At 31.3% G+C, this 13,103-nt stretch overlaps 1 protein-coding gene across 1 annotated transcript in view; it reads left to right on the top strand.

Annotated features, from left to right (window-relative positions):
* Cad87A (cadherin 87A) overlaps positions 1 to 13,103 on the top strand; it is a 266,762-nt gene that overhangs the window by 47,788 nt on the left and 205,871 nt on the right. Inside the window, 1 exon segment of the mRNA XM_018457631.1 lies at positions 364 to 405. Within this exon segment, the coding sequence (XP_018313133.1) occupies positions 364 to 405 (42 nt within the window).

The following is a 13,103-nucleotide window of genomic DNA, read 5'->3' as shown; positions in this document are numbered from 1 at the left end:
CTTTCCCTTCTCCATATCGTGAACTGCGATAGAAACAGACTACGCCGCAATGTACCTTCCTTCGATCTCGGCTTTTCTTCGATGATTCCTTCGGCTGCGTGCCACCGTCAATCTGACAGACGCAGACGGTTTATGTGGATCTATAGATTTAGAAATTGTTGATCTAATTCTAAGCGGATTCGTACGAATTCAATTTGGTAAATTACTGTATTCGTAAAATTAATTAATTTCCGTAAATTAAATTTTTTAAATACTTATTTCAGCAAAGTTGTTCTTTGTTTTAGTAATTTAAAATTTAGAGACGATAAGTGCGAAAAAGTATATAGCATTCACTAATAATGAAATGTTTCTTTTGTTTTTCAGGGAGGAATACGGAGGTCGAGGATATCTGAGACGACCAATGGGGTAAGTACAACGAGATTGTTGAGAATTCTTACACTAAACGTAATCTCGGTTTAAACCGCCACTAGAATCCCAAACCTCTTCAAGAGCCGAGCGATAATACCTAAAACCAAAGAATTAAGCCGGTATGCTTGTTCTGACACATCTCACGTTCTCTTAAAAGTACCAAGGTATAAAAGTATAGAGCTGGCTTAAGGCTATTTTAATCATCACACATTTTTGGAGGATCTATTTTTGTTTTCTTTGGCGATCTTGAAACACGAACAAAAAACGTAATTGCATAAAATAATTTTCTTTAAATTTGTTATTACTATGCTTTTATCTATTTTATGGCAGCAATCTTATTTATGTTTAATGACGAATTGACAAACAATGTGTAAAATATGTGCTTAATTTTGATGATTTTATTTTTGTTCCATTAATGTTAAAAAATGAATTATAATACGCAATATAAACTTCTTCTATAAAATCAAGTGAGCTAAAAGCGATATTTGTAATATTTGCGTGGGATGGAAGAAAATACTAGATGATTTCGCGTGAAAACTTTATAAACATGACTGCTGGTATGATTGGTCCGAAGTTCTTACACCCATCCTGCCGATAATCATCACATGTGACGTAACTTGGTGCATTCCCTTACAACCTAAGTCGAAGTTTCATCGACACTCATTAGATCGAAGTAATTTCTACTCGGCAAATCGAAATGCACAGAATTCACGAAGTGCCGGAAGATTAGTTTCCTAGCAACCGAAATTGGAGTGGGCTTTGCGCGCCTCGCCCATTACAAGGACTTTAACCCAGCCTCACTTTAATTACAACACATTTGCGGATTAAAGACTGCGATATTTAGAAGGGTCTCGACGACCGAAAGTCGACTAAAGTCCGCGCAACCTGAAAGTTTATCTACTCGTTCACGATCAAGTTTGCTGAAAATATTTATTATTCATCATTGCTTTAATATATATCTCCTACGAATATATTGAACCGTATTTTTGCTATCTTGATAATTGTGACGTTATTTTAAAAAATCTAGTTGCTAATTAAAATATATTCGTTGTTCTCAAATGTTTCTTATTTAATTAACTTTAATTAAATTTTATGTTTTGTATTATCAGCTTAGGATTAAGAAATGAACTCGATATCGTATCAGACAACCTTGTGAAACAATGTTTCCACCAATTTAGGAATTAAGGGAATTAAGATAACGAATTTCATCGGATAAATTGAAACTTCTGCTCGTTGCAGAAGCTGACCTGATTTATTCGGGTTAATACTTGTTTTTAACAGATACACGGAAAAAAAGTAGCTATCGTAACTGAAAACTACATGTGGTAACTAAATGGCAGGTGTAAAATATGGACAATTAAAATATAGGTATTATAATTAATGTCTTAGCTGTGATATCTATATTAAAGCAGCAATAGCAAATCATTTCGCTTTAGTTTATAAATTTATAGTTACGGCAGCAAATATATTATAACAAACTAAGATTAGCTGCGGCAGAGAAAATCTTTTTTTCTGTGTACTCTTTATCTCTCTTCTACATAGAATATTCCATAATTATTGTAATGATATTTTGAAGATTAATTTAGAATCAAAATTTATAATATAATAATATAGATATCGATTTTCATTTCTCAAAATATCTGTTTTTATATAAGAATTTTCGAAATTTTTAGAATGTTTTAATTATTGAAAAATGTTATTAAATTTATTTATTAAATATTTATATTAAAATAATTGAATTATATAACGCTCTTTATTAATTTAAATTATGATTTAAATTATGATGTAGATGATGATGTAGATTATGATGATTAATTTAAATTATGATGAGTGTGATAAAGATGATTATATAATCATCTTTATCACACTACTAATTGAAGAGTTTATAAAGCTAAACATTTTTCTTAAGAGAAGGGAGAAATGTATCTTAGGAATTTCTATTAAAATTTTATGAGGTACTCGAGTAAAAAATTACGTTATCCGTACAAGAGTTAAAAAAGATCGTTATCATTCACGCTGTCTTCTTACAAAGGCCAATGTGCGAGAACGAACTTCTAGCTAAATGAAACGTAAGAAAAGCATTTTTGCGAAAAAGGGAACGACAATAGGCCCGCCTGAAAGCAGTTCTCAATTCTCAACGGTCAAAGTGGGAATGCTCGTAACTGAAAGTTACGACCAAACTTGATTAAGTTCTCGGGAAGGATTGCCCGCGAAGAAAGAGAGAGCGCATTTGTTTAGCAGGGTCAGAGAATGCAGAGAATGAATGTGGCACGGAGTGGCTGACTGGTAGTCAGGGGCGTGTTTTCCGCGCCTAATGACGCGAACAGTTAATCATTTTTGCTCGGGAATTTGCGCGTCACTATTGCGCAATTACCGAAAATTAATAGCCGGGGACTCTCGTCCCCGATTTGACAAGTAAATCTCTTTTACGTTTACCCCAAACTTAAATATTTAATAATAAAATCCCGAAATCAAATATTTTAGGATTTATGATATTTTTCGTAACTTTGCACAGAATGTTAATATATATTATATAACATTTATTATAATACGTACACAGAGAAAAAATGTACCAAGTAATAAATAATTCTTATTTGAATAGTACTAATATAACATTTATTTACGGAAAATAATTATTTGCGCTAAATATAAATAATAATAGTTATACACACATACATCAAATTAATGGTTTTGGTACCAAATAAATATATGTTTACATTTGATAAATATTCAACTGGAACTATTCAAACAAATATTTATTAAAATTTAGTACATTTTTCTCTCGCTCAGTATATACATAAAATAATTAATAATCAATTAGTTAATTAATATATTAAATATAAAATTTGCTATCCCCCGTCAAGATAACTTTTCTCATGGGATGGAAAAATAAAAATTTATTATACATATGTGTATATATGTATAAAAATTTTCACGTTTCCACTAGAGGAAAAGTTACATGATCCTTGATTATAAAAAGTTACGTACTTTGATTATTAAAGAGAAGCGCAAAATGTATCACGATAGTGTCTACAGCCCAAGCATAAAAATCCGGAATATAAGAGATAGAATATTCGGCGTGGATTTATTTTCTAATGTATAAAATATTTCCATGGAAAGTTAATTATGTAAATTACGTAATGGCCCTCGGCGTTTTGCGCTCAATGTACACAAGGTCATGACGTCATTCGCGTGTCAAGCCTTGACCCGGTAGGCCTGAAAGGTCGTTGCATCTCATTACATCTTGGGACACTATCGCGGCAGGTATCGAAGCACGATCACTCCTTTAATCGGTCAGTGATTAATTGCGAGACGTCGGAGTATTGTACGATGATATCTTTCTTGTATTATCTCCTTCGTAGCGACGTAATGAGGTGCGCATCGGAAGTGTCGTGCAAAGTGTCGCGTGATCGTACTATGAGATCATTAACTGCTTTCACGAGTGAGTATGAGTGCCATGATGAAGTAACGAGAGAAGAAGCTGAGATTGCTGAGAGGAGGAGGAAGCTTAGGAGGCATCGGACGATGCAAGCGGAGGGGTAAGTATTATACTTCATCATTTGTTAATTATTTATTTAATTATTAATTAATTTATTATTTATTACTTTATTAGTTAATCGTTTTGTCCTACGATAATCATGTATGATATAACGCCTGCAATAATTTTGATTTTATTTTAAGAATAACCTTTTAAAACATTTTTAGTAAACGTTAAAACATTCTATATACGCATAATATTTTCAAAATGTGTTTAAAATTTCTATTTATTATTTTTATTTTTTATGTAAGAACTGTGGGCTTTCAATTTTATTAAAGAAAAGAAAAAAGTTTTGTTAAAAAAAAGATTTTTGTTGAACATTATTATGTTATTTTATGCGCTGCACGATATTTATTTTTCGAGATATTATTTTGTACTACAATACAATGCCGTATTGTATTATATAGGTATTGAGATATTTTCGTATAAAGTTTTGATGTGGTGAAATTAAATTTCATTTATGATGTTACATTTCGAATGACAAAAATCAAAATAAAATTATATATTTTTGTATGTACTTACGTGCTAAGTAAAAATTGTTAATATTTGTGTGTCAATAAGTGTGTTAATCTCTTTTTTCTCTCCCAAATATTCTTTTAATATGCTTTGAGGTCTTGAGCTTTTATTCTTCTAACATGAAATATTCTATAAAGCTGACGCTAGAGAAAATAATACTCGAACATAATAGACTTTTTTAGTATGCATATATGTGCCACAAGATAATTAAAGAAAAACACAAGAAATATTTATCGAAATTTATTTAATATAAAAATGTCGCGCACAAAATAATTATTAATCACAATTTTCTTATAATGCTAAGTTTATTCTAATTTCTTTTAGCTTATCGATTAGATTATAATTTTATTTTATATAATTTTAAATAAAACATTTAATATTCTATCACAGAATAAAATAATTTATAATCTACCTTATCTCACTTTTATTTATCTCACTTTTATTTAGTTGCATATTATATTAAAATACTTAATATTTGAAGCAATTTTTATATTTTAATAAAAATAATTACTCTCTGCTAGCAATATGATGCGGAATATTTAATTTTCATGAAAATAAAGATGTATTAAGACTGAAAATATGAAAAATTTATATTGACAGTAATATAAATTGTACAGGATTATTCGAAATGTATCTGACTGAAATTTTTATCAACTTATAAAACTATGAATATAGTTGCGAATTTATTTTAAAAATTATGAGAAGAGAGGATGGAAAATTATTAATTTTTGATCTCGATATTTTTTTGTTAGGGTCACCTAATATTTTAATCTTTAGAAAAACTGTTAAAATATTATACGGTGGTTTTTAATTATCCTATACAAATTTTACAAATATTTAAACACGCGATGCATTTAATAAAAGTCATAAGTCTAAAATTAAGTCGATGATTCTAAAAAGAAGTTGTTTTGGTTAGCCTTAAAGAGACGTGGGGAGTGTATAGAAATATATATAGCCAAATAATGAACTGCTTTTAGGAACTGTGTTGCGTACGGAAATATGATAATTATGTCCTGCTTATTGCTGTAGTTATTCGAGGACTCAATTAATTGTAAGTTTAGGGAGAGGTCGTCTACGAGGTGAGCATTTGTTCGCGGTTTGCGAGGGCGAGAACGGCTCACGGAGAGACTCATAACATGGGGCAGTGACAGTTAGTTAAAAGCGCATTTCCTCGCTCCCAGCGAAATTCTCGTCACGCGACCGTCGCCGTCGCAGTCGGAACTAACAGATGTAACACGTGCGAAAGCGCTTCGTCCCTGCAGCTTCGTTGCATTCGCGGGCGGTTCGCGGGCTGCTTGAGAAATCGCCGTGCGCGTTTTGTAAATTTTCCTTGCAATCCAAGACCGCGAGAAAATTCCAACCGAGATTCTTCATCGTGCGCAAGTCGTGCTAACAATTTCTGAGAAAGATTGTTTCGATTCGTGAGTAACACTTAATTGCATTATTTTGATAGAAAAAGCAATTTAATTTGTAATTAAAAATGATTTAGTTATGTGATGGATACTTTTTTAACGACTCTTCATCTAAATATAATAGTACAATTGGTTTATAGTAGCAGCTAAAATTCCCGACATGGCAGTGAAACTTTTGCTTGCAAATTAGAGTTACCTATTCACTTAATAATACAAAAAGCAATATTTTTTTCAATGACACACCATTGGAAAATTTGTATTAAATTTATCACATTACATATATCCCAAACGGTCCACTCAAATTTATGTGTTATTAATTTAACACAAGATGAATACAGATTAGAAGATTATACAACTATTATGTAAAAGAATAAACACAAAAAAGATAATTTACACAGTTTGTAAACAAACCGTAGAAGCATATTTTTTGCAGTAAAATTAATATTTATGACATGTTAAATTAACGCATATTTTATCCACTCATCTTTGAATTTACGTTTTAAAAAATGTATTATTTTTATATTATTTGTTCACTTATAAATTATTATTTTAACATTAAGAAATGTTGGATATTTATTTAACATAAACTATTTAAATAATACAATTACATTATGGGTGCGTTTCCGAGTTACGCATGAAGTGCATGATGTATTGTTTTATCCTTCTTTATTTGTTGAACAAGGATAAATGATGCATCATGCGCTTCATATGTAACTCGGAACGCATCCTATGTTGAATTAACACTCAAATGTGTTAAAAATTCAACACAAAAATTTAAGAAAAATTACTTGAGTGGACCGTTTTCAATATACATATATACGAAATGTTTTTGCACAATACATGGAAATCCTTACAGAAAGAAATACGAGCGAAATATATTAATATATTTTTTCTTAAGAATATGGTATTTAAATTGCATCTTTATTTTGATATGAAATTATGGAAATAATAAAACGTTTTTCAGAGAAAAGCTTAAAGCTAGAGAAACGAGTAATTTCGATATTAATTACGGAATATTTCACTTCATTTATTTCGGAACGCGCGATGGAAAATTGTTGGAAAATATTGCGTCTAAGAAAGAGACTCGGTTAGGAGGGGTGGTTTGCGAGTCTTAGGAAGATAGAAGAATTATTCTTCCAATGGTGGAAGATTTGTTTAGGGTTTGTAGGGGCTGCGAAGGTGAGTGGGATGGTTGGTTAGTCGGGGGAGGCTTAAACGGCAAGCAGCATCGGGCGGTGACGGCTAGTTAAGCGCATTTCCCTCGGAGAAGGGAAGTTCTCTGGCGCGAGAACATGTCGTAGAGAACATCTGCTGCCCTGCCTAAAGAGGAAATTCCGACTCCTGCGCACATCCGGAAGTGACAGAAATCGCCGTTAAAATCTGCTCTTTGCGACGGCCTCCTGTTCTTGTTCCCGTCGTTCTTCTTTCCCGGTGATCACTGACTTTCTCGCTCCATCGACTGAAGTGTCTCTTCTTACCTCGTGAAATGATAATGATGTAATCTAATATTACATACTTAATTTTTTTATGGTTGAAATCGTTTGAAGAAAAAATGTTAACGTAATCAACGAGATTTATTAAATTTTTTAATTTAAGCATAACATTTTTTATTGCGGAGGCAAAATATTTGCTTTAAAAAATGCTAACAATTATATCTGATATTACGTATTATTTGATGTTTCATCGAGCAAAATAAGAATATGATTAAACGTTGAAAATAATGTTATTATTTTATTTAATAGAAAAATTGTAAATTTTAATAATTTTTTAAATAAATATTTTTATAATTTTAGGTATAAAATATGTATTATTTGATTTCCGCTAGAGAGAGAAATTTAACGATTATATTTACTTAATTATTTCATGAATATTTGAGGACATAATATAAATAAACTTTCTAGGAGCAAATTTAACATAATGAAGAAGTCTTTGAGTTCAGTGACTTTTTAAACACATACTTAGATATAATCTTTGTTTTGCGTAAAATGTCTTTTTTCGATCTTTTTTCGAGGCAAAGCTAATAATTCTATATCTATTATTATACATATTCAATCTTTTATCAAATGTCCTGGGATAGAATATAATTAAGAGAGAAATGTTCAAAGAGAGTTTTAACGTAATGGAAATATCCTTTGGTTTGGCGGACCTCAGTTTGCGTTTCTACATTTAAAACCAGTGGGAATAATTAAATTCTCCTTGGGAGATTGTTACGCGCTGCATATTATGCTGGTTATTTGATCGTTCTTAAATGAGAGTTGTAACGATTATAAGGAAAATTTTCATACTATCTTTTGCGAAACTTTCTTATTTAGTCGCGTCGTTCATTTTAATTTTGCATACGGGGTGACATAATTGGGAAGGAAGAGGAGAATTTCTCTTTTAAAAACATTTTTTGTCAGAAATCTAGTTGTATATACTTCCATTATTTATATATATTTTTTTTATAATAAAATATAAATTATCTATGTAAAAGTATAAAACATACAGTAAAGAGAAACAATTTTTATGATTGTTCTTCTTTAATTTTATTTTAATAAATACATCAATTTCGCATAATTAAATATTCGGAAAACAGAAACAACTGCAAATAATTTTTTTATTTAAAATTATAGATAATTCGTTGAAATGATTAATTTCTCTCTTCGCGGCGTTTAGAAAGAAAAAAGTTTGTAGTTTGACTATAGCTTTTGATCCCGTCGTTAGTTTACACTGTCGCGATTTGCACAAAGGGCACATGTGACCATCGATCATGTCCACATGTCACCATAACGTGAAAAATACACCACCATCCTTTTACAATCACGCCGCCAAATATATTCTCAGCAGCTACATGTCGCTCAATGTTAAACCCGAAAATCGAATGCTGGTAGGAATACAGATATGTGATTTTAGTAACATTCGTTGACAAAAGTCAAATCCTTTTGTTATGTATGTACAAAATGTACGAATCATGTCGACGTAGAGTTAGACGTGTAATCTTCATCTGACTACTAGACTGAAGATTACGTCGACATGAAGATGACGTTTAAAATTAATATTTTATTCACGAAGTCAGATGAATGAATAGTAGCCTCTGAATAAAATCATCATGAATTTTAACATCTTGTTTATTTCTGTAGAAATTTTAATTCGTTGCATATGAAAGATAATTTATTATAGAAAAATTCTTGCATAAGATTAATGTAATACCGTCCATAATTTTAATTATCCGTAATTTTGTTAGGATATCATGATTTTCTCATTTTCTTGTAATTACAATTTAGCGAATTGAATGGTGAATGAAATTATTGAACTGCCTACGAAGAGAAACTTCTCAACTAATAATAATGTTTGCGCTTTAGCGATAACAATATCGATATAACAGGGTATTCTGGGAGTAATCGATTCGATTTTCCGTGGATAATAATCGAGGAACGATCGAAAGGAGGAATATGCTTTATTTATAGTCGCCGATAGCAGTATATCGGATAATAATGGCGTCACACAACATAATTGTATGGCAGTCTTTATAATAATAATTCAGGGATCGACGTAATAATTGTCAGCATACAAATTTTGAATTCAGCATTGATATCGCTAGTGATTGTAACTGGAACAGCTTTGTAATATACATAAGGAATGTAAATATACGCAAGATGTCGAGTTTTTGCATTGAATTATTCATTAGACTCGTAATTATAACGGGATAATTTTGCAGTTACATATTTTCGAGACTCGCATAAATTTAAAACTTTCTGCGACTGAACGTGTTTTTATAAAACGTGTAGTTTGTCACGGAAATTTCGGTATTACATTTCCTCGCTTCTGACATCTCCGATATGCAAATATATATATATATTGTATATATATATAGTATATATATATATATGTATATATGTAGGTACAACGATCATCATATACTACCTTAAAGGCAAATTTCTGTTCTGCGTTCGAAGGAAGAGATGCCGAAGATATTGTCTGGGCTTTCGCGAAGTATCATCTAAGTTTTCAGGATTTTCATCTTTCTCGATGATTGCTCATATCTTATAAAACACGTCGCAGACATCCTTTCGCATAATGCTTTTTACACTTTACTGCAAAAAGGATGCAGCATCTTTATCACTTTCGCGAAACGTGCGTCAAACACGTGCGTGAAACATGTCGTAAATGACGGCACGAAAATTACCTGCTATTTAACGATTTTTCACGTGACGCAACGTATTCGCTCATTCGCAATAAATGCCGAATTACGAAAATTGTGCATGAACGAACGTGTATTTTTCACTTCTTTCATTGTCGCGACATACACAGGCTTGTCATTCGCGTGACTCGGACGATTTTTTCATGCGAAATTTTTTGACGAATTTGAAGCCGATTTTTTGTCATAAAAATATGACGAAATTATTTGCATGTTTACCATATATATTTCTGATTTATAAATTTTTAATTTGTGGCAGGTTAATTTCAATTCTTTACATTTGGTATTTATATTGTTGCATATACGGGATCGTATATACGAAATATTAAAAAAAGATATAAATATAAGGGAATCGATTTTTCAAATTTATTAAAGAATCTGTCGGTAATAAAATTTCCAATATTAATAACTTCTCATATTTCACTTTATTTGATTCCATTTGTTCCAATATTAGCCTTATTTTATTCATAAACATGAGTTCTGTATATGTTGCAAAAAGCAGGTTCTGGTATATAAACTTTGGATAAAGCACGAAAAATTCTGTTCAATTTGCATTTGTTAAAGCACTAATCGAACGAAGAACTTCGTGTTGCATTCGTGTGACATTTATTATATGACGCGGGAATTAGTTTGCTCGCTTAATATGATAAAACGGCATTCGCGCGTTAAGCAATATGAAATGTAAACGATCCGTGTTTGGCAAGCGCAATCAATTTTCGCAACAGTTAAATTCTGCAATAATTGACGAATGTATTTGCCAGGTCAGAATATGTCGCGTGTCATATATCATAAGTCTGTTCGGATGATATGCGTATAGCTTGTTATCAAGATTTTCATTCATCAGTGATCAATTAATCTGTTAAATACCAACGTATGGCTTATTGTATTCAGAGAAATCACAATAATGCAATGTATAATAATAATGCGATTGTATTATCGAAAATTATATAGTTCTGAGCGTTATTACTATAGTCGAGAAGTCTCTTTTGATTTTCTCGATAATAAAGTCTCTCTCCATATTTATACGAATTTAAAAAAAATTATATCTATTTGGCTTTTGAAAAATATATATATTAGAGAAAAATGTCGAAAATATCTTATGTAACTGAAGACAGAGATGGGACAAAAATGTAAATGATTCGCTAAACTCAAAATATGAAAGGCACAATATTTCGAACGCGATTCGGAATTCAATTTTAACGTATTTCAAATCCGAGCTTGCAACACTCGATGGCGTGACGAAATCCGGGTTTTCAATCACCGATCATTCAAAGCTTTAAGTGTAAATTAATTCGATTTTCCGCTTTTCATTGTGCTCGCTGCAGCCTGAGGAATCGATGCGACCGGTGATATATTTTATCGGCGACAGAAGCGCGAAATACGTCAGATATAAGCTCGAAACGTCCTACTGGACGTGATTTTTACGGTGGACTTGTAACGCTATCGATTCACATGGGCGATATATTACATGTATATTAAATTTATATAAATCGACAGGATTTCTGTCGTACTTTATGATAAAATTTACAAATATTTACAGATATCTATTAAAATTCGTGCATTTGAGGGCGCCGCACGTAGTACGATTTTTATCGCCATTGCAGAACGCGCCGCGCGCCGTATCGATTTCCGTGATTTACGTGGTGCTTTTTAAGCGCGGCATCCGATGCATCATCGCGCGGTTGACGGGCACGTTTTATAGCCACGATTATTTATTATAATAAAACACATAATCCTCCGGCGAGAGAGAAAGAGCGTGTCCATGTGTCGTCTCGAGCGAGTTTCGTGCACGTTGCGATGGTAGTCTCATGAATATTAACACGTGCCTTGAACACACACATTGTTAAGCCCATACTGTTAAATATATCAAAGGAGTAACCCAATCCCTTAAGTTAAATATTTTGCTATTTTTAACTTCCATATGTGTCAAAATGTAAATTAATTCGTTTCTGAAATTAATTTTAAAGTAAACATTGTCCACATTAAAACGTATGCATTTAGTAAATAATAAACTAAATTTCATACACAAATTCGTATATTATATCAAATTTAATATACTTCCTTGAGTTAAATTGTTTAACTGTTTCAGTTAAATTAACTATATATTGAGTACGAGCAGTAGCGACCTATACAAAGGATTAAAAAGAATTCAAATTGGATATAATTTGACATTATATGGATTTAACAGTATATGGTACACGATGTATTTCGCCCTGCTGGATTGCTTGCATTTTAGTAAATTACGAGAATTGCACCACACAGAATGCAGAATTTCTAGTAATTTACCAAAATACAAGCAATTCGACAGGAAAAATACATCGTGCAGTCATATTGTTAAACATAAAAAAGCAGTGGTGATCCTGTGAGTTAAATCCCATGAGTTAAATAACATTTTGTTATGATTAACTTCCATGTGTATCAAAATATAAATCAGTTTCTGTAGTTAGTTTTAAAGTAAACAATGTAGGGTAAAAGAGAGCAGGGATTATGGAATAGCTTTTTTTAAATTAACATTGCTCCGATATAAATGCATATGAAGACTTTAAATTTACACAGAACTCTTGAGGAATATGTTAGCTACAACATCCAATAAATGAAAGTCGTCAAAATTTAAGTCCAACGTCAATATTAATAAAAAAGTCAAAAGTGAGAAAATGGGGGGTCTAAAAAATCGGATGTAATATGGAATACCGATGAAATTTTGACCATAGTAATAAATAACACAATAAATGAAGTCCAAATTTGTTTATTTATGTAAACTGATCAAGAAAAATAGAAAACTGTTCACATTTTTAAAAAACAAGCCACTATTCCATATTAGTAGCCTATGCCATAATCCCTGCTTTCACCCTACATATTAACGTATGCTCTTAGTAAATAATAAATTAAATTTGAATCAAATTTGAGTTACATTTTCTTGAATTAAATTGTTTAACTCCAGTGTTTTAGTTAAATTAATAACATATTGAATACGAGTAGTGGCGACCTATAGAAATTATTAAAAATAACTCAAATAGGGTATAATTTGACATTATGAATTTAACAGTGTAGG

The sequence above is a fragment of the Mycetomoellerius zeteki genome, unplaced genomic scaffold, assembly GCF_001594055.1.
Source record: "Mycetomoellerius zeteki isolate Tzet28-1 unplaced genomic scaffold, Tzet1.0 scaffold114, whole genome shotgun sequence".
NCBI lineage: Eukaryota > Metazoa > Arthropoda > Insecta > Hymenoptera > Formicidae > Mycetomoellerius > Mycetomoellerius zeteki.
This window is presented reverse-complemented; position numbering and strand designations above follow the sequence as displayed.